Below are 20621 nucleotides of genomic sequence, written 5' to 3'. Positions count from 1 at the left end.
ACCCAGAATTATGAAAATCTTATTTTAATGCAAATTATTTTTTTCAGAACATTTCTTTTAAGTCTTGCAGCCGAGATTCAGGACATGGAGGATCCGAGCAAGAAGATTCACCCAGATCGCACATGGTACTAGTTGGCAGTGCGGGTTATCCAGGAACCGGACATCTAGTGGCTGTAAATACCAAAGATATCCGCCATCAAATGCTTCAAGAACGTCCTACAAATTTAACTGATTTGGACATCTGTCTGGAAGAAAATATCCATCCCAAGCATATAAGTATTCCGCAAAGTTCTCATGGAAATTTCAAGAAAAAACTACCGGGATCGAGTCATCATACTTATACTGAAATATATGAGGCCCACACTCCAAGGGGATTAATTGAAGATGATCCTGTGTACGAAGAAATTGACAGAAATGAAATTCAAGTATCTGATATGAGTGATGAGGATGGAAAGAGACAGAGTGATATGAGCCGACAATCTTCAAGATCATATGGAGACCACCGACCTCTTATACCATATAGTCCTGGCAACGATAGAAGCTTTACTGACGTAATGAAGCATTATGCCAAAGATCTCAATCATTGTCCACCGTCCATGGGTATGGACACTTACAGAAGACGTAATATGGCATACCGTGCTGGAATGGGTGGTGATGCATCATTGCGGTCCCTAGCTGCAGTGTTAGATGGAGAAACTGTTGTCTGTCACTTGGAACCTCCTGAGAATCAGTATCCCAACGATTCGTTCGTCTCACGAACTTTAGTCCATCCCCCGTATAGTGAGAGTTAAGAATTAGGAAACTGCCATTGCAAGTGAATATCTGTGATTACCACATGATCAGACTCTAAGGTCATACCTATAGAAAATCCCATACATGGGTGAATATGAAAGGTACAGAGAAGCTAATGGTTGTTCTAAAACTAAATTATTATTAGAAATGAATTCTGCTCTGATACACAATTATAAATAGGAACAAGTACAATGAGCTTAATGTAATTAAATTTTACAAAAAAGATTCACTATGAATTTAGAGGTTGTTTTAAGTATTGTCAAAATGAGAAGGGGCTATTAGTTTCTAACATATATATCCCCCTATTATCTGCTTAGAAATTTTGTCTTCTGGTATGGGCTACAATTAAAAACGATTTGCATTGTTTGTGGCAATAGCAATCAATCACTTTCTCACTTTGCAGAATCATGATTGTGAATATTTAGTAATGGTGCCCTTACATCTAAAGGTGTAGTTCTTATGCTTTTTGATAGATAACAAAAGCTTGAATAAACAATCATTGGCTATCTATTGCATCATTTGAACATTTCTACCTCTCTTACTACTTTTAACAATGAGTATTTTCCATATTATTTATCAAATCTCAAAATTTGTGAATAATATGTTAAATTGATTAATAATCGAGATATGAACATACCTGTTTTGTTCAATATCTGGATATTTAAAGTTTGTTGCTTATAAAAAGTACTCTAAGTGGGGTATTAAGATTTGCCATGTTGTGGGAATTTCTTTTATACATATATTACTTAGTAAAGCTCAGCTTGTATGAATGAAGGAACGTGATAATTTTATAGTAATCAACTATTTTATAAAAAGTATTTCTGTGAATTGAATGAATATATATTAGTTGTCATTTATTAAGGTCTTTCAATCAGTCTCTAATTGGAAAAAAGTTAAACATCGATTCTGATAATCATTATCATAAAAATAAAATTATAGACAATTATTTTATCTATACATGTGGTTGTAGTGCCTTTTTTGCGATTCAAAAAATATATTTTTCAACATATTTGTGTACTAAGCTGGGATTAGAAACATGTTTTTTTCGTGAAAATCAGATGAGTATCAAGACAAATCTCGCTTTTCCAATATATTAAAAAAATACAGAGTTATCAACTTAATAGAAATCAGTGCTCTATTTTTTTGATCAAATTTATTAATGAATTCTAGTAGTTTCTCTGATACAATGAGGTTCATATCAAGCTTAAAATGAAGTTTGATTCACTAATTTCGAATTGTCTGTTTTAAGTATTATCTGTATTAAATACTTGTTTTTTCAAATTATTTCTCAAGAGTTGATGATGCCTTTTATGTTGAGACTTAACACTACTCACACGTTTAATGTTGGAAATAATAGATAAGTATACTTATGTACTATATATCCCTTTTGTACTAATTTGATTATATATGTGATTTCTGTCAAATAGTATTGAATAACTTGTTGAGTCCAAAAAGCAAACCAGTATGTTTTATTTCCTTTTATTACATCCACAGGTACATTTTGGTCCTTCGAATAAATAATCTTTCAAAACAGTTTCATACAAGTATATATACTGCTGTCAGAGCTATACTTTTGAATGAAGGACTTCCAAGAGATTGTTTTATTGCAGTACTAGTATCATTACACACCGCTCTTGCACAGTCTTCACAAACAGGTTTTGGTTATACATTGAGAAGAGCTCCTGGCTCGTCGTTCTTTTGGATTCCTCGAAAGCATTTGACTATATTTGTGATGATCCATTGGGACCCTTTGTACTACTTGAATTCTCTGGTATTTTTATCAAAATTGCGAATTGCTCATTTTAATTAAGTATGGTATTAATCATTAAAATTTAAACCACTTCCTAATTTTATCATTATCAAAATTTTTATTTTCAAAATCTATTTTTGTATCAGTTCGACTATCAGGCCAGTCAATCATGAACTACGTAATATTTTTTAACTTACTTTTCATTTATCTATCTTTCAAAAATTATTAAAAAATATAAACATATATAAAAGGTATAAGATATTAAAGAAATATATATATATATATATATATATATATATGTGTGTGTGTGTGTGTGTGTGTTTCTAAATGTTCTTGATTTTAGATTTTAGGCTCTTCTATTTTTTTAATTTATATTTTAATTTATATAACTATATATATTATTCATCTGAATTTTACTTACCAAAATTCTAATTCCAATTTTTTCTTATTAAAGACTGATTTTAGATGTTCTGACCTATTGAGAAGTTGCAATAAGTCTGTTGAACAAAACTATTGTAAATTGCACAATGTCTATCAAATTTTTCAGTAGTTAAAAATCTTTTAGTGTAATGATATCCAATATTCATTTGCCAATAATTGCATATGTTGATAGGTACTGTGTGAGGGACTTTTATACATAAACCAAGATTTTGAATCTATGATGTATTCTCTGTTTTACCGAAATTATATTACAGATCTATGACATTTTACCGCAATACAGTTGACATGTTCAAAAAATAATAAGTTCTTCTTTTATCCTAAAATCATTGAAAGGAATGATACTGCCAACAAATTATTTCAATGTATCTTAATTGATGTCACCAATCATCGAAATGCAGCTGAGATCTTCATTTGCTAGCAATTATCCTTTCACATTATACTAAAATAGGAAAAATGCCCTTATTTTTGAGTAGATTTTTTTAAAAATAAAATATGTAATCAATAAGAAATTTCCTATGTTCTATGATGGGAAATTTTGCTAGCATAAATAGAAATTGCAGTTTTTATTTTTTGTTTTCTTTTCATATTGTTAATATGAACTCCATTCATGAATAGTTTTGTTTTATTATGTAGATCAAGCGCGATGCTTCGGTTAACAATTTTTTAAAAAATTATTTGCGGTAATATCTTACTAAAATATATATGGTAGTTCTGGTAATTTTTTAAATTAAATGTATGTAGTGAACCGATATTTTTGGTAAACAAGCCCATAAGGAGCATTCTAAATATTTTGCCGTATCACTAGGGCAGCTTTATACAACTATTGTTTTTTTTTTAATTTAACAAAATTATTCTTTTTTTATTACTTCCAAAAGTATTTACTACTTGAATGTATCCTCACTGAATATTATGATGTAATTAGGTGGTCATAATTTATTAAATAATGTAGTCGTACGTACTGCTATGTGTGATCTAAATGAAAAAAATTAAAAAATAAGTTACTGACTGTTGAAAAAAGATCGGTCATTAAATAAACTATTTTTGTAAATAAAATTTTAGATAAACATAAAGTGTCGAAAATAGGTAGACTTAAAATGTGTCATTTAGACAGTATTTATTCCAAAATGTTTTTTTTGCGTTAAAGAAGCTACAACTAATTATGATCTGTTATCTAATAATATCTTAATTGTGCCAATAAATGAAATACTCGACTGTATAAAACTACTAATTCTGCAAAATATGAGGGAAACTTGTACGCAATATATGTACATTTTTCGTATTTAATTTTTTTTAGTCATCCAAAGTAAAGAATAATATATGTGAAATACCAGAATCATTTCGAATTAATTGTCATATGACACAGATGTCATCTCTTTTAATCTCTCACTTATTTTTATTTCCCTGATAGATCTTATAAATATTAGTTTTGGGATACTACTGTCAAATATTACATTTTTAAAGGTGCTAGTTTTTTTACTTGAATTGAAAGGTATCAATTTTCATGCATAACACAATAAGGCATGAAATTAAATAGTATATTACATGATGTGTCTATTCTATTTTTCAAGAATTGGAAAGTTCTAAATTGAAAACATTCTCAATTTTCATCATAATAACTATTTGGACACTAAAATTACTGTCTTTATAGAAGGGCCTTTTAATTTAATAACAATTAAAAGATATCTATCTTCCTCCCTAATACCAAAAGGTATGAAATTTAATGCAATATTACATAATTTTAATATTCAATTTTGGAAATATATAGAGTATTCAGAAGCTCAGTTGATATTTATTTTTACTGTAAATATTATTTTCTTGATTTCATGAATGATATTTGAACAATATAAAAAATTTTGAACTTTGTCAAAAAAAATTATCGGTGAGAAACATTAGCAGTATAATAATCGAATTTTTACTCAACATTGGTTACAAACAGTGTTCTTACAAACTCACCATTTAAGACAAATACACGGTACTACTACTTTTGAAATGTTTAGTTTAGGATTTCAGTGTTTGCATTATGAGAAGTATATTTTGTATTCAAAATATCATTTGAATATTTTATTTGGTTCATCATTATTTAAGATTTCACACTGTACAGTTTTAAAACTGGTGTATAGTGATCAATTTACAATGAAAAGTTAGAATAACATTTAGAGACTGATAGTAATTGTAAATTACATTGAATTTATATTTCATCCCCACTCCTTATTAATTTGCCAATAATTTTTCTGTAGTTTCCAAGTTTTTTATTTAGAAAAAATTTAATAAGTTATGACGATGAAATTTTATTTATTTGTAATTATTATTGTAAAATTTTATTGGGTTAATGAAATTTGAGTGCTATTAAGTTGTAACTTAGGCAGCACAATAACATGTAAATATAGAAATAAAGTTTCTAATAATAAATAAAAATTTCCCATTGAAATTGCTTTTAATTTCAGTACATCATTTTATTTGTGATTTATTTCAGGTAGTATGCTATTATTATAATACACATCTGTATATAGTGCAAGTCATTAAAAATGTTTGATCTGTAAATCGTGGATACTAGGATCTAAAATATAATGATTTATACCAATATACCTCAAAAAAATATTGATAATCCAAATATTCCGACTATCAACCGTCCAAATAATAAAAGTTTTTAATATCATCAGAGAAAGAAGAAAAATGGAATCATCTTGCTTGAAATAAAAGACAAAGGGTTTAATTCATAAATTAATTACACACGTAATTAATTAGAATTCTGATCACCTCTTTACCAATGGAAAAGTCTGAAAACAAACGAAAACACTACAGGATCATATCCCATTCAAGCCAATTACCTAAGCGTTCAGTTTTATGACCTTTGTTATACTCCCTATTCACTCATGAATTATTCACAGATCCTAGCAGTCATGTACGCTGACGACATTTGTTTTGTGGTATACATCCAAAACACTATACTTGTTACTCAAGAGAATTGCTGTGAAAAATGGTTCAATGCAATCACATCTTGCCAACAAAGACATATAACAATAAATAAAACATCCAAAACAAACAAATCAACGTCCTTAGAATATGTTCTTTGAGGTATCTTCTGTGTTGAATGTCTTCATACATTATTACTCCGGTCAATTCACACTAAGCTGAAAATCTGTAAAATTGTTTAAAATATGATTAAAAATAAAATTTGAAAATTCCCCATCATTCCCGTGTATGGAAAAAATTTGAATCAAGGTCAAAAGTCACAAAAATGAGTTTATGGCGTTATTCTGTAAAACGGTAAGTTTTATCATAAAAATACACATACAAAAATTTTAGATCATGAAATTATCAACAAAAAATGTGTTTATACTTTTTATTCTACGAGCAACTGTTTCTGAGATATAATGATTCAAAAAGTTGTAATTGTCATAATATGGACACGATTCCACGCCATCTATGAGGTAGTGGACGCGTTTTTTTAAGTGGTTTCCCCAGTAGACCTATTCCACGGGCCTGTTGTGATGATGTTTAATTTGAAATTATTGCAAAATAATGGAAATTAGCAGAGATTGAAAGGATACAAGCGATTTAAATTTTCAAATCCTTCCTCTTGTTCTTCTTCTTCATCTTTACTCTGAGTGTATGTAAATTGCGTCAATAGCAACTCATCACATGTCGCCTCGTTGGAATCAAACGGATTCTCCACTGTTGATGATTCAATATTAGAACACGACCGACCTTGACAAGGTGTACATGCCAGAGAACAAACAAAATAGTTCAACTTTTTTGCAACCACATTTAGTACTGCATCCTTTTTGCAGTTGCAAAAAATTGTGTTCATCAGTTTTTCCGGCACAAGTGGGAGTAAAATTTGAACGGGATATAATGAGTTGTTGACCAACTTCCAACCCCAGTCTGAAGAGTCTAGCTGATAACCATGCCACACTTGAAAAAGAAGTTGATGTGCAGCAACTGAGGTTAGAGGAAGACGAGCCAATTGAACTTTTTTATACTTTTAGTATTTTTAACGAGACATGCATATCAATACTTATCTAAGCAGGTATTTTTTTAGGAGCTCCATGCATAGAAAGAAGAAAACGAATGCCGTTGGTAATAACTTCTTGTTGAGTTGAATTATTGTTTTTAAAAACTTCAGCACATTTTCAAACATTTTGAAAATTATTATTTTACTTCTCTTGTAAAGTGAAGATGTCGTTTCACAGCCAGATTTTGACACTTTGCAAAAGTAAATAAACTTTTTGATGAATAGATTTCCGATTGATATTGAGCTTTTCCTGGATTTAAGTAGAAAATAGTTTTTTTGGTTGGAGTTCGAGTAATGGGTTATAAGAGTGAGTCTACATCTTCACCAACAACAATAATTGTATTTGTCAAATTGAAATGCTTTATTGCCGTTTCCATTATCGATATATAAGCATCATTATTAGCTTGTTTTATTAATCTATTTTCATCAGTAAACTTTTCTTATAGGTATTTGTAAGAAATTTCTGTTGACTGGCTGGAACTGCCATAAGTTCATCAAATATAATATCAATTGACGTAGATGTTGCTAAAGTTCGACGACGTTGTTCTGCAGCTTTGGTATTTTTCGTATTCTTATAGTTATAATATGTATATTATCATAGGAACAAAGTACTAATACATACATTTTTTGTAGATAATTTCATGATCTACAATTTTATGTGTATTTTTATGATAAAACTTACCGTTTTGCTGAAAATCGCGAAAAACTCATTTTTTGACCTTTGACCTGAATCAAATTTTTGCCATACACAGATGGGGAACTTTCAAATTTTATTTTTAATTATATTTTAAGCAATTTTACTGATTTTCAGGTTGGTGGAAATTTATATAGCTTCGCTCTTATTTTTTTGGTCTAATTTGACCGAATGTGTAGATTGATGATGGTGGGATGATGATAAACATTGTTGTGAAATTCATTTTGTATTTAGCGCGCTTAGGTCTATGCATATGCATGCTCAGTCTTATAGAGCGCTAGTGTAGTGAAGTGTTCTCTTTATTAAAAAACAATAAGTTTTTTGAATATAAAAAGTTAGTTTGTCGGTTTTTCTTGATTAAATCGCACCTTCGCTTAAACAGTGTTATTAGTCAAAAAATCAGAAAATCTTTTTTATTGTACTAATGTTACTAGAAACCTCGAAAATCTCAAATAATTTCATGTACATAGTTACTGCTTTGTCAGTTTTTCAGTTATCCTCTAAAAAGTGAAAAAAACGAAAGTAGAGTTAGTTTCAAGTCTTTGTTTTTGACGCAGTTGGCGTGACTTTTTCACCCAAAAATTTCGCCCGAATTTAATCCGCTCCATGTGAACATAGTGGGCCAGACAATCGCGTAACGAAAGATGCATCAAAGTGCTGATTGGCTCTCTCCGTTTCGAAATAGTCGTGACGCACATCCATTCCACATCGTTTGATTGAGCCCTAAGCCAATCAAATGAGACCAATTCAATAATAATCAATAAACAAAAAAAATCAAAGTTGTAGCCAATAAAACTTGTATGGGTTCACTCAAATAATGAAGTGGCTAGGAACAATTTTACTTTTAAATTAAATAATCTGTTTAATATTGACATCAGCAACGTGAGCGCTCTCCTAGATAAAATGTGTTAAAAACAGATTTTCTTTACATTCTCTTTGAATGAAGTTTGATAATTGACTTTGAATGAAGTTTGATAATTGACTCAGAAAGAAAACACCTTTTAGATTTGGAGGAAAAAAATATTTTGTTTTTGCTAGCGTTGCAAAAGAGTGCATTAATAGTGGAATCTGCTACCCTATATGTTTTTTTTTAAATTATATTTGGGCATTTTGGTGTTGTTAGTGGTCCATAAGAGTGCATTGGAAATACAGCTATAAGCCTTATATCTTACATCTGTACGTAGCCACACTACTTTTAATTAATTAGTGGAAATTTCATCTTTATAATAAGAATCTCCTTCCATTTTGTTCTTTTTTTAGAATGGTATTTCATATGTAAAATGTAAATTGTGCAGGACACGCAGTTTTACTATAATGAAATACTATAACTTTTTGGAATGTATACAATAAACAGAATCTGAATTTAAATTTCAGTATTTGTTTCATTTAACCTAAACCTAAACATTTGACACTGTCTCCAATATTTTTATTAGTTTATTATCGTTTCCTATAGTTGCAAGTGACATATGGCAATGTCTTGTTATTCTCTGATTAAGTAATAATAGTTCTTCAATGTAGTCTAATATAGTCTAAAGCCTATATTAGAGGATTCTTTCTATAAGGTAATTTTTACCTGAACATTAATATATTTGCCAGTACGTTATAAAGAGTGAAACTTTGGTAGTGGAAATTGTTTGCTAAGTTGGTAATCGCCTTGTCACTGCTGTCAGATTCTACCACCAATACAATTTACCTAGATAAAAATGTCATACCGAATTAAGACCCCATAATAATGTGAAACTAAACCGTTTTCCAGAAAATGGCAACACAAAAGCCTGGAGAATGGGCTAATACTTTGATTGTTAGGTTTGAGGAACAGGTTGGTGTTTAGAAAATATTGATACTTACAATTTTTTGAAAGTTATTATGCTGCCCACCTTTTAATCAATATTTACATGAAACCTTAATACATACAAATTTTAAACAATTATATTTTAATTTCAGTTACCCTGTCGAATTGGTCCTCAAACAACTCATTCTAGCATTAATGAAGAACAAAACAAAAATTGTATCATACAAATATCTAAATATCGTTTTGCACTAGTACTGGATGGATTTGTTAAAGTCCTCAAAAGGATACATGAATTGGTATGAATGCATGTTTTCAAGGCAAATCTTTAGTTTGAGTGTTTTATGCATAATTTCTTCATATAATTTGAATGAGCAATGAATAAATTACTAAAAATTGATTGTAGGTATCACATTTAATCTTTAAATGTCAAAATTTTTACATTTTTCATTTAATTTTTAAACAATAAATTGGATGAAAATAAACTTTATGAAAAAGTACATATGAATAACCTTTAATTATTGAGTATTTATTCTCTAATATTTGGGGGCAAGCTATTGTTATATTTGTAAAAAGTTGAGGAATACATAATACATGTATATATATTAACATAAAGTGATATTGAGATTAACTTGAAATACTACTAATGTAAAAATTTTTGTTTAAAAACTATTAAATACCCAAAAATTAATTCTAAGCTTCTACTTCATTTAATTATTAACTTAGGTTTTTCACTTTTTTCAGTATCAGACTGGCATAGGTGGTGGTACATCTAGGCAACATGGTCCAGAATTAGAAAAAAATTACTATGATAGTTTGATAATTGTATTAGAAACATTAGAAAAATGTTTCAGTATCCAACCAAAAGACTCAATAACTTTAACTATGGAAGAAAATAATAATTTGAAATGCTTATTAAAAGAAATATGTGCTTTTTTAGTGGGCAAAGGTAAGATATTTATAACCAAGTTATATTGAAGAAATTTATATAGATTTAGTTATATAGTATAGGTACAGTAATAATAACCAACTATGCTAGAAAGATTATCATAAGATACCATTTGTGATCATTCTCAGATTTATTATTATGATTTTTTATAAATGCTTTACAATGATAACTATTCATTTCCTCTTATTTCTAAATTTTATTTTTAGACATGCCCAGTGATAACCCAAATGTCCATGCAATAAAACAATTGGCGAGCAAAGTATTATTTGCTTTGAGCGTAAATTTTTTTAATGCTGTTTTTAACCGAATTTCATCAAAACTTCAAGAACTAGCCTCCTGCCCTGACGAAAACCCAGATTATAGTGATATAGAATTAATACAATATATAAATGTAGATGTTGGGAGATTAACACGGTTGTTACTGGAGGCTATATCAAAGTTTCGTTTATTAAAAAAGTCTGCTCATCTTGTCTTGGTTATTTCATTGGAAAAAGCTATATGGAACTGGATGGATACATATCCATATGAATTTGCTGAGGTACAAAAGAATCCCTGTGAAGATATGACCAAATGTGCTGAACAGCTTTTTGATATTCTGGATATGATTGGTGATAACAAAAAAGGAAGATCATCAGTATGGTCATTACAAATGATGTTACTGATACTTGCTCCAGTAAGTACCTTCTACATACGGGCTGATGAAAAATTTGTAGGCCTTATATTTTATCTATAGAATTAAATTATTCATTTATATTCTACTTTGGTAGCTAGTATAGTATAACTTAAAGTTATCTACTTCAATATTTCAATTTGAAATTTTCAATTTTCGACGATTCCATGTGGCATAATCATCGATTTCTAGAGCATTGAGGTTCTAAGAAACGCAATTGAAATAAGAGCAGGTCAGGGCGGTAGGCGTGGAAATACTGCAAATCAGACTGATTTGTGCAGTTTTAAGTGCTAGGTTTGTTATGTCTACTTCACTTCACAAAGGTCCTGCCTGGCACTATTAAAATAGAAGGAATGATTTGATGATGACTTAGAAAGTTTAATTTGGGGTCATAGTATTTGCAACTAGACCACCGTTAACCCCAGCATATCAAAGAACATGAAAACAGTTGATAGAAATATTTTGATCTAAGAAGATCTAACGATCAAAGGTAATGTTCTCAGATTAGTACAAATTTTACCAATTTAGCAATGATGAAAGTATAGAGAATAGCAAACAAAATGTTTGTGCAATGATGCATCCAACCAAGCTAATGGCGAATTAGTAATAATATGGAATGGCATTAATATGGAGGCCACACCAACATGTTGATCATTGAAAAGTTTTGATGCTCACAGGTACATTATTGAAGTACTAGAACCTTAAGTCATACCATTCACTTCCTTTGTGGGAGAAAATGTTCTCTTATTATATAACCTGCATTACAAGAATTATCCTAAATTACTTTGAAGGGATTAGAATACAAACACTGGATTGGCTATTTAACTGTCATGATATTAATCCAATAGAGCTTCTATTTCATTCCAAGCTTTAATTCCACCTCTATATATTAACTTTCTGCTCAAATTCACTGCAATATTTTTGGAGTTTAAAAAATTGACACTTTTGCATTGTTACTTTTAGAAAGTTTTAGAAGAAATAATTAATGCTGATAGTGGAGCTCCATGTTCACCTCGGCATAGCAAAAAGAAAGTCTTCATTGACAATATCAAAAGATGTCTTGGAGCTCATGGTAATAGCAAACAGTTTACAGAGGCTGCAGCTGTGACATGTGTGAAACTTTGTAAAGCTTCCACTTATATTAGAATTCTGGATTCTAATAATGTCACTTTTGTTCTAGTTCAAAGTATATTGAGTGATTTAAAGGTAAGACAAATAATGAATAATAGATTTTATTATTAACTCAATTTTGTATTTGTTGTGTTGTTTAAACTTCTTAAAAACCTGAACAGCAAGCGAGGACAGATTCTCATAATTGCAATTGAAGAAACTATTGACCATGCCACAATGTTATGCAGTTCCGTTTTATTGGAAAAAAAGGATATTAGATTTCAACCCATTATAAATTAAAAGTCCAAACCTATAGTGAAAATTATTATATATATATATATATATATATATATATATATATATATATATATATATATATATATATATATATATATATATATATATATATATATATATATATATATATATATATATATATATATATATATATATATATATATATATATATATATATATATATATATATATATATGGAGATGAGGAGATAAATATATGCATCTTCTATTGTCTAATTTGTTGTTTGGAAGGTGGCACCCTCAAAGACTTTTGAGTGTTGAATATATATCTTCATTCCATCTAACATGATACTAATTCACATTATGAATTAGGTTAGATTTTGCTAGTTGTTTAGTTCTCTCATAATTTAAAACTTGTTTTCTTTCCAGAGCCTGTTATTCAATCCTCAAAAACCATTTTCACGTGGACAAAATTATTTATATCAAGACATGGATTTAATGATAGACTGTTTCGTATCAATATTCAGAATAAAACCACATAATAACGACACAATAAAAGTGTGTCTAAGCTTAACTTCACCACCAACTTTTCATTTTGTCTTAGTACGATCACTCTATAAAATTGTTACTCAACCGAGATTGCACTGGTGGCCTCAAATAGATTTAGTTTATAATAAAGCATCTGAATTAAGGGCGATGTTTACAGATACCCTTAATAAAGTTTCTCAAGGTTGTATATCTCATACACCATTAAGAATGATACAAATTACTTTAAAAGGAAAAGACTGTCAGGGAAAATCCAAAGACAGAGCAGAAGAAGTTCATTTACTCCTCTACATGGTTAGATTGGTTCATGCAGATCCAATGTTAATGTTAAATAATCAAGGTAAAGCTGGTCACGAAATTCAAAGCTCTACATTAGAACTAATAAATGGCTTAGTTTCCCTTGTTCACCAAACTACAATGCCCGAGGTAGCTCAAGAAGCAATGGAAGCATTGCTAGTTCTCCACCGTCCAGAAAAAATCGAAGTTTGGAATCCTGAAGCACCAATAAACACATTTTGGGATGTGAGTTCACAAGTGATGTTTTCCATTTCACAAAAATTAATTCAGCATCAAATTATGAATTATACTGATATTCTTAAATGGCTAAGGGAGATTCTAATATGCAGGAATGCCTTCTTAGCTAAACATAAGGATTATGCTAATTTAGGAAGCTCTATAGCTATCTGTAAACAAGCACATATAAAACTAGAGGTATGTAGATAATTTTAATATGTAACTTCATGATCATTTGACAATGTCTGAGTATATTTAATTTTGGGTGTTTGTTAGTATCTAATCTGCTAGGTCTATTCTCTAATTTAATTTATCTAATACCACAAGATATTTTTAATTATATATATATATATATATATATATATATATATATATATATATATATATATATATATATATATATATATATATATATATATATATATATATATATATATATATATATTTATTAATGGTTATTGTAAAATTTACAACCTTATCTGAATTTGTTTTTTTAACAATTTTATAAAGATTTGTTATGGTTATTTCATAAATACTTTCCAGTGCTTGTGAAAAAATAAACACAAGATACATTAATCTAAAAAAATGTTATATTCTTTCTTTTAAATGACATAATATATTAATTTAGTTATGTTTATGCTCAGACCCATTCTCTCATATACAACTGCCAGTCTTTCCATCAGTGGGTATAAAATTCTACAAACTGAGGCATTTTGGTGTCCCCCTAATGGTTAGCAAACTAAAGAAAAAGCATTCTTTAGCACTATTTTCGGAGTTGTCCATTGGTGTCGATTGTTGCCGTTTGTTTTTATTTATAATATTGCAAGGTAAATCAATAAATACATTTTAAAAAAACCTATTGCTGTTCTTCTAAATTAAGTGTTTCTCTACTAACATTTCAATTGTTCATAACTCTACATATTACTTATTCAATGTCACTACATTTTCATTCAGTTAATATGAGCAAACCAATCAAGATAATTTTTTAGACACATTAATATCATAATTCCTTGTCCTACTAATTCCATTACGATTTCTTTCATTGTTTGGGACGGTCACTCCAACAGAGAATATATATATATATATATATATATATATATATATATATATATATATATATATATATATATATATATATATATATATATATATATATATATATATAGGCTATGAGATTTGTTAATGTTTGGTTTAAGGAGGATTATTGGTATTGTTCTGGCAGCTAGATGTTAAAGCCCAATTATGTTTGAATATCTTCTTAATTCCCCAGAACTTATTCACCTGTCGTCAACGTCTAAATCGATAATTTCTCTCTTGTCGATAAAACTTGTAATTGATCATTTGATGGCATTCCAAAGTTGAATGAATACTCGTTAATTTAAAAGCACTACTAATAGTCGCTGAGTAGTTGAAGATGATCATTTGTTCTTATGTAATTATAAGAATCAAAATTAATAATTTGGATGAGTAAAATACTTAATTAATAATAATCTCTTCAAGTATATATTTTGACCATTTTGTTCTAATTTTTAGGTTGTGTTTTTTATGTATCTGTGGAGTATTGATATAGATGCAGTTTTGGTTGCTATGAGCTGTTTTGCTCTTCTATGTCAAGAAGCTGAAATAAGATGTGGCTCAGATGAAGTTACTGTTACATGTTTAGTTCCAAATTATCATGTATATCAAGAGCTAGCACAGGCATCAACAGTACTTACGACAGGTAAGTAATTAGTGTTACATGATTTTTCTATTAAATATGTATTGAAATAATTCAGAACATACTGTTTTATTATATTAACGCAGCTTCTGGAGAAAATAGGGTGTATTTCCCAGATCACTTAACTGGTAAGTTGGTGCATGTTCAACCTTTATAGGGATAAAGTAGAATTATAGCTACTACTGCGATTTTTCTGACAATAATTCAACTGTCATACAAAATGTTGCTTGGGGGGGGGGCAGGGTAGTAGTTTTAATGTGTTGTGTATCATGTCTTTCTCAAATGTTGAAGACATAAAAGTTGCCCACTGCAATACTTACAATGTAAAATATCATTTTTAGGAATACAACTTTTAATTCATTTTTAATCTGAATAGGCAATGGTCATATTTTAAACTATATTTTAATATTCGATTTCTTATGTCCAGTTCAAAAAATAACGAATACAATTCTCTGTAGTTTTTCCATTTTTTTAAATATTCACTTTAAAAAAATGTTTGACACATTTTTATATGTTATGTATGAAATATTCTTAAGTTACTTTTAAAGGCGTCATAATAGCGGCAAGCGTTATAGAAAATGTTTTATACTATTACTCGGCTTCATGTTTCAGTTTTCAGTTAATCATCCATATATATTTTGTATGCAATACTTTGGAGACATAGCAATAGATAACAGTTTTAATTTTTTTAAAAGGAAGGGCAGCGCTTCAGAAACGAATTATGTCATTATTGAGAAAAATTGAACATTGTGTAAATGGTGTCCAGCCAGCTTGGGACGAAACTTTTATGAATTGGAATGGAATGTGTAAAAATTTGTCATCCTATCCCAAACCTAGAGCAGAAGATTGCCCGATGGAATCTTTTCATAGATCCGTTGGAAAACGAAGAGCGTCACATCAAAATTCTGAACATGAGTTAGAGGTATAATTGAATAATTAAACTGTGTGAAAATCTTTTAGTCAACAACTGTGTAAAATTTAATATTGAAATGTTGATTATCCAGTATGTATACATCATATGATAATTTTTAAGGATCAAATAAATGAATGGGCGAATATGACAGGATTCTTGTGTGCTCTTGGTGGAGTTTGTTTGCAAAGAAAGTCACCGTCTAGGACTCCTTTGTCAACTAGCTCATATTCTAGTCTATCTTCGATGACAATAAGTTCAATTGGAAGTAGTAATCTTGGGTCTGAAGCATGTCTTGGCAATAGGAAATCCAGTACACTCCAAAGTCAACAAATACAAGATCAAAGGCAGTATTGTCCAGTAACTTCGTAAGTATTATGTTTTCATCATTTCAAAATGTGTGTTTGTTATGTATGTTGTGCTGGTAAACTACATATTGCATCCAAATATACTATGAACTGAATAATATCAGCTAAGTTTAGAAATAAAAGAAAGGTAATATGTGAAGAAATTATCCCAAATTGAACAGCTATATGTTAATTATGATATGATAGAATAAACTTAACTAGATACAGCATTGCAATGTCAAAAGCTATATACTTTATATTCTTGATTGTTAGTTTTATAGAATAATTTTTTATACATAATTTCATATCAAATAACTGCTATAATATTTATCTCACTAAATCATTGATTGAATTTTTCCAAAATATTTTCATCTTTTGATTTTGTTACAGATTTGTGGATTTACTATTACGGTTACTTGTTTGTGGAAATGAGAAATTTGGAGCCCAGATACAAAAACATGTGAAGGAATTAATAGGTCACGAAATGTCTTCAGCATTGTATCCTATATTATTTGAACAAATAAAATCAATTGTAGATAAATTTTTCGACCAACTAGGACAAGTAGTTGTTAATGAGGTTAACACACAATTTATCGAACATATAATATTTATTATGAAGAACATTCTAGACAGTACTAAAAATGATCAACCATCCGAACATTTAGGTATAACTAGTATAGAAAGCATGATGCTGGCTGTAGTTAGATATGTAAGACATTTAGATATGACTGTCCATGCAATCCATATGAAAACCAAGTTGTGTCAATTGGTTGAAACTATGATGAGTAGAAGAGATGATTTGGCATTTCGCCAAGAAATGAAATTCAGAAATAAGTTAGTTGAGTACTTATCTGATTGGATTTTGGGTAATTCTCACCAAATTGCACCTCCAGGATCTGCTGATGTTACAATCATCACTAGAGAATTAGATCAAGCCTGTATGGAAGCTGTAGCAGCGCTGCTTCGAGGTCTCCCTCTACAACCAGAAGAATCTGATAGAGGAGATTTAATGGAGGCAAAAAGTCAGTTGTTTCTGAAATATTTCACATTGTTTATTAACTTATTGAGTGATTGTACGGAAACTCCAGAAGGTGAAAAAGATAAGGCAAAACCCAAAGTTTACAGCGGAAAGCACGATATATTAAGAAATGCCACTATTCAAGCTATGTCCAACTTACTCTCAGCAAATATTGATAGTGGACTTATGCATTCCATAGGTAAGCCATTCAATCTAATTAAAAATAAAATATTTATCAGATAATGTGATCATAGATATAGTAGTTCCCTTAATACAACTTTCCAACTGTTTATATAATTTATCCTGAAATTCAAAGTTGTTCGAAGTATGACTCAGCTCTACAATTTTCCACCAGAGAAATTGAAATTTTGAACAATAAAACCAATGGTTTCAGTGTTTGTAATTGTAAGCCAATACAAAGTGCCCAAAATGTATTCATATTTTTAACATTCATATACAATTGTTATAATAATTTGTATTAAAATAGTTCTCTATGGTTTTAATTTTCCGTCTTGTCCCCGTTCTTTTTTAATTCTACTGATGTAATTTTTTCATTTCATAAAAGAATATTGACCACATACAAAGATTATTTTGAAACGCGTTAGTACTATTTTCAAAATATAAACAATATAAATAAAATCTAAAAAGCATATTTTGCATTGTTTTTGTGTTTATCAATTTTATGTTACAGATCTTGGATATAATAAAGATCTACAAACAAGGGCAGCTTTTATGGAGGTTTTAACTAAAATATTGCAGCAAGGAACCGAGTTTGAGAATTTAGCAGAAACTGTTTTAGCAGATCGCTTTGAACAATTAGTGTTACTTGTTACTATGATCAGTGACAAAGGAGAGTTACCGATAGCGGTTGCTCTTGCTAATGTTGTTACTACTTCACAAATGGATGAGCTTGCCAGAGTTTTTGTAACATTATTTGATGCCAAGCATTTATTAGCTCCATTATTATGGAATATGTTTTACAGGGAAGTTGAAGTATCTGATTGTATGCAAACATTGTTCAGAGGAAATAGTCTTGGAAGTAAAATAATGGCATTTTGTTTCAAAATATATGGAGCTAGTTATTTACAAACCCTTTTGGAACCCTTTATTGCCCCATTATTGGATGATCCTTATTGCAGTTTTGAAGTTGATCCAGCTAGACTAGAACCAAATGAAGATATAGAAGAAAACAGACAAAGTTTGATAGCTCTAACACAGAGGGTGTTTAATGCTATTGTTAATTCAATCGATAAGTTTCCTCCACAATTAAGATCGATGTGCCATTGTTTATATCAAGTATTAAGTAAACGATTCCCCCAAGCGCCCCAAAATAATATAGGAGCAGTTGGAACAGTGATATTTTTACGTTTTATTAATCCTGCCATAGTTTCCCCTCAAGAAATGGGCATTGTTAGTAAACCAGTGCCAAATACTGTCAAGAGGGGACTTATGTTGATGTCTAAAATTTTACAAAATATTGCAAATCATGTTGAATTTAGCAAAGAACAACACATGCTTCCTTTCAACGATTTTCTAAGGGCGCATTTTGAAATTGGGCGAAGATTCTTTGTTCAAATTGCACTTGACTGTGAAACTGTTGATCAAACCTCACATTCCAAGTCATTTATTTCTGACGCCAACGTTTTAGCTTTACATAGATTATTATGGAACCACCAAGAAAAAATTGGGGATTATTTATCCAGCAGTAGAGATCATAAAGCGGTAGGAAGAAGACCTTTTGATAAAATGGCAACATTGTTAGCATATTTAGGGCCCCCTGAGCATAAGCCAGTTGATTCTCAGTAAGTGAAAAATACCCTTTTTCCAATAATTTGACAAAATATACTTGTTACTTAGACATATTTATTTTCTTGAAAAGTTTAAATCTCAGAAATCTTTTCTATAAAACGTTATTTATTGAAATAAATCTTAAATCAAGATCGCTTTATAAGAAAATGATTACCAGTGAAAATTGATTTTTTAAAAAACATTCCATCTTCAGCATTTAAAAAAATTGATGTATGTGATTCTTAATTTAGTAAAAAATATATAAGCTGTTGGCGTCGTTGTTAATGGTGGATTAACTTGCATTGATGTGCCAGATACTGAAGAGCTTGCTAGGCTATCAATTGCCACTGATTTATCATCGTTTTGAATGGCCATAGGTTCTGCCGACTGGAGGAATTAGGCTAGAAGAAAATTTTAATTACATCATTCATCTGAAAAATAACTCTAGCTCTAAATCCCGTCGCACTTTTGCTGATGGACGCGACTCAATTAAATGCCTTTCGCAATAATGATACTACTTCGTAAGGTGCCACGTGACTTTTTATGTCTCTTTCAAAGGTCCATAAAATGAAACGTCAATTGGTTGCATTTTATACGTATGCGGATGTAAATAGAACATAGGGATGTGGTTCAGTTTGCAAAATTCGAAACAGGCAGCAATATATGATTAGCATGATTGTCTAATATCTACTAGGACTTGTTCTTCAGCAGAAGGCTTAACGGAAAAATAAACATAGGTGGAATGAATCTATCGGCAGCGTTCATTGCACATATTAACGTTATATTTTTTCCTCTCCCGGCTTGTAATTGAATCTACTTTTCTGTGACCTTTAGCTGCTAGTAATTTTTCAAGGGGTTAGTTAGGTTTTGCCTTCAGTTTGACCGGCAGCTGATAAAATAATTTCACTTTTTTTATTGAATGCCGTGATCCGATTTATGCTGATGGATTCTGATTTTCTAACAGATATATAATTTCTGGCCATAAATGATGCCAACCAGTTTGTACCAGTCATTTTAGAAGACTGATTACAATTTTGTTTCGAGTGCATGTTTTCGGCGTACTTTAACGCCACATTTCTTATTTCTTTAGCTGTGCATCCATAAAACATGTTCGCCATCTTCTTTGTCAAGTCGGCCAATTGCTTTTCTTGTTCAGTGCTGAACACAGTTGACCGTCCTAAACGTGATGTCAAGTTTTTTTTCATTGAATCTTCTTTAGATTTGAGAATGGAATATTCGAAACTTTTCGTACAGAAAATCCATCTTCTTCAATAAGTTTCACGGCTTTTCTAAAGTTTTACAAGATCAAGAAGTC

The 20621-nt window shown here is 30.0% G+C and overlaps 2 protein-coding genes across 10 annotated transcripts in view; both read left to right on the top strand.

Annotated features, from left to right (window-relative positions):
• LOC130900500 (latrophilin Cirl) overlaps positions 1 to 2781 on the top strand; it is a 267383-nt gene extending 264602 nt beyond the window's left edge. For all 6 annotated transcript variants that reach the window (XM_057811218.1, XM_057811212.1, XM_057811206.1 and 3 more), the window contains one exon: positions 48 to 2781. In XM_057811218.1, coding sequence (XP_057667201.1) covers positions 48 to 791 — 744 coding nt within the window. In that variant the 3' untranslated portion in view covers positions 792 to 2781. The remainder of the gene's footprint in view (positions 1 to 47) is intronic.
• A 6576-nt stretch (positions 2782 to 9357) lies between these two features.
• LOC130902157 (neurofibromin) overlaps positions 9358 to 20621 on the top strand; it is a 51309-nt gene continuing 40045 nt past the window's right edge. For 2 of the 4 annotated variants that reach the window (XM_057814037.1, XM_057814064.1), the window contains exons 1-12: positions 9358 to 9511; positions 9637 to 9780; positions 10226 to 10430; positions 10637 to 11103; positions 12064 to 12306; positions 12897 to 13724; positions 15060 to 15246; positions 15330 to 15371; positions 15939 to 16165; positions 16277 to 16521; positions 16891 to 17717; positions 18210 to 19320. In XM_057814037.1, coding sequence (XP_057670020.1) covers positions 9452 to 9511; positions 9637 to 9780; positions 10226 to 10430; positions 10637 to 11103; positions 12064 to 12306; positions 12897 to 13724; positions 15060 to 15246; positions 15330 to 15371; positions 15939 to 16165; positions 16277 to 16521; positions 16891 to 17717; positions 18210 to 19320 — 4586 coding nt within the window. In that variant the 5' untranslated portion in view covers positions 9358 to 9451. The remainder of the gene's footprint in view (positions 9512 to 9636; positions 9781 to 10225; positions 10431 to 10636; positions 11104 to 12063; positions 12307 to 12896; positions 13725 to 15059; positions 15247 to 15329; positions 15372 to 15938; positions 16166 to 16276; positions 16522 to 16890; positions 17718 to 18209; positions 19321 to 20621) is intronic. The other 2 variants (XM_057814056.1, XM_057814046.1) reach the window with 2 other exon arrangements.

Source organism: Diorhabda carinulata, chromosome 1 (genome assembly GCF_026250575.1).
Source record: "Diorhabda carinulata isolate Delta chromosome 1, icDioCari1.1, whole genome shotgun sequence".
Taxonomy (NCBI): domain Eukaryota; kingdom Metazoa; phylum Arthropoda; class Insecta; order Coleoptera; family Chrysomelidae; genus Diorhabda; species Diorhabda carinulata.
This window is presented reverse-complemented; position numbering and strand designations above follow the sequence as displayed.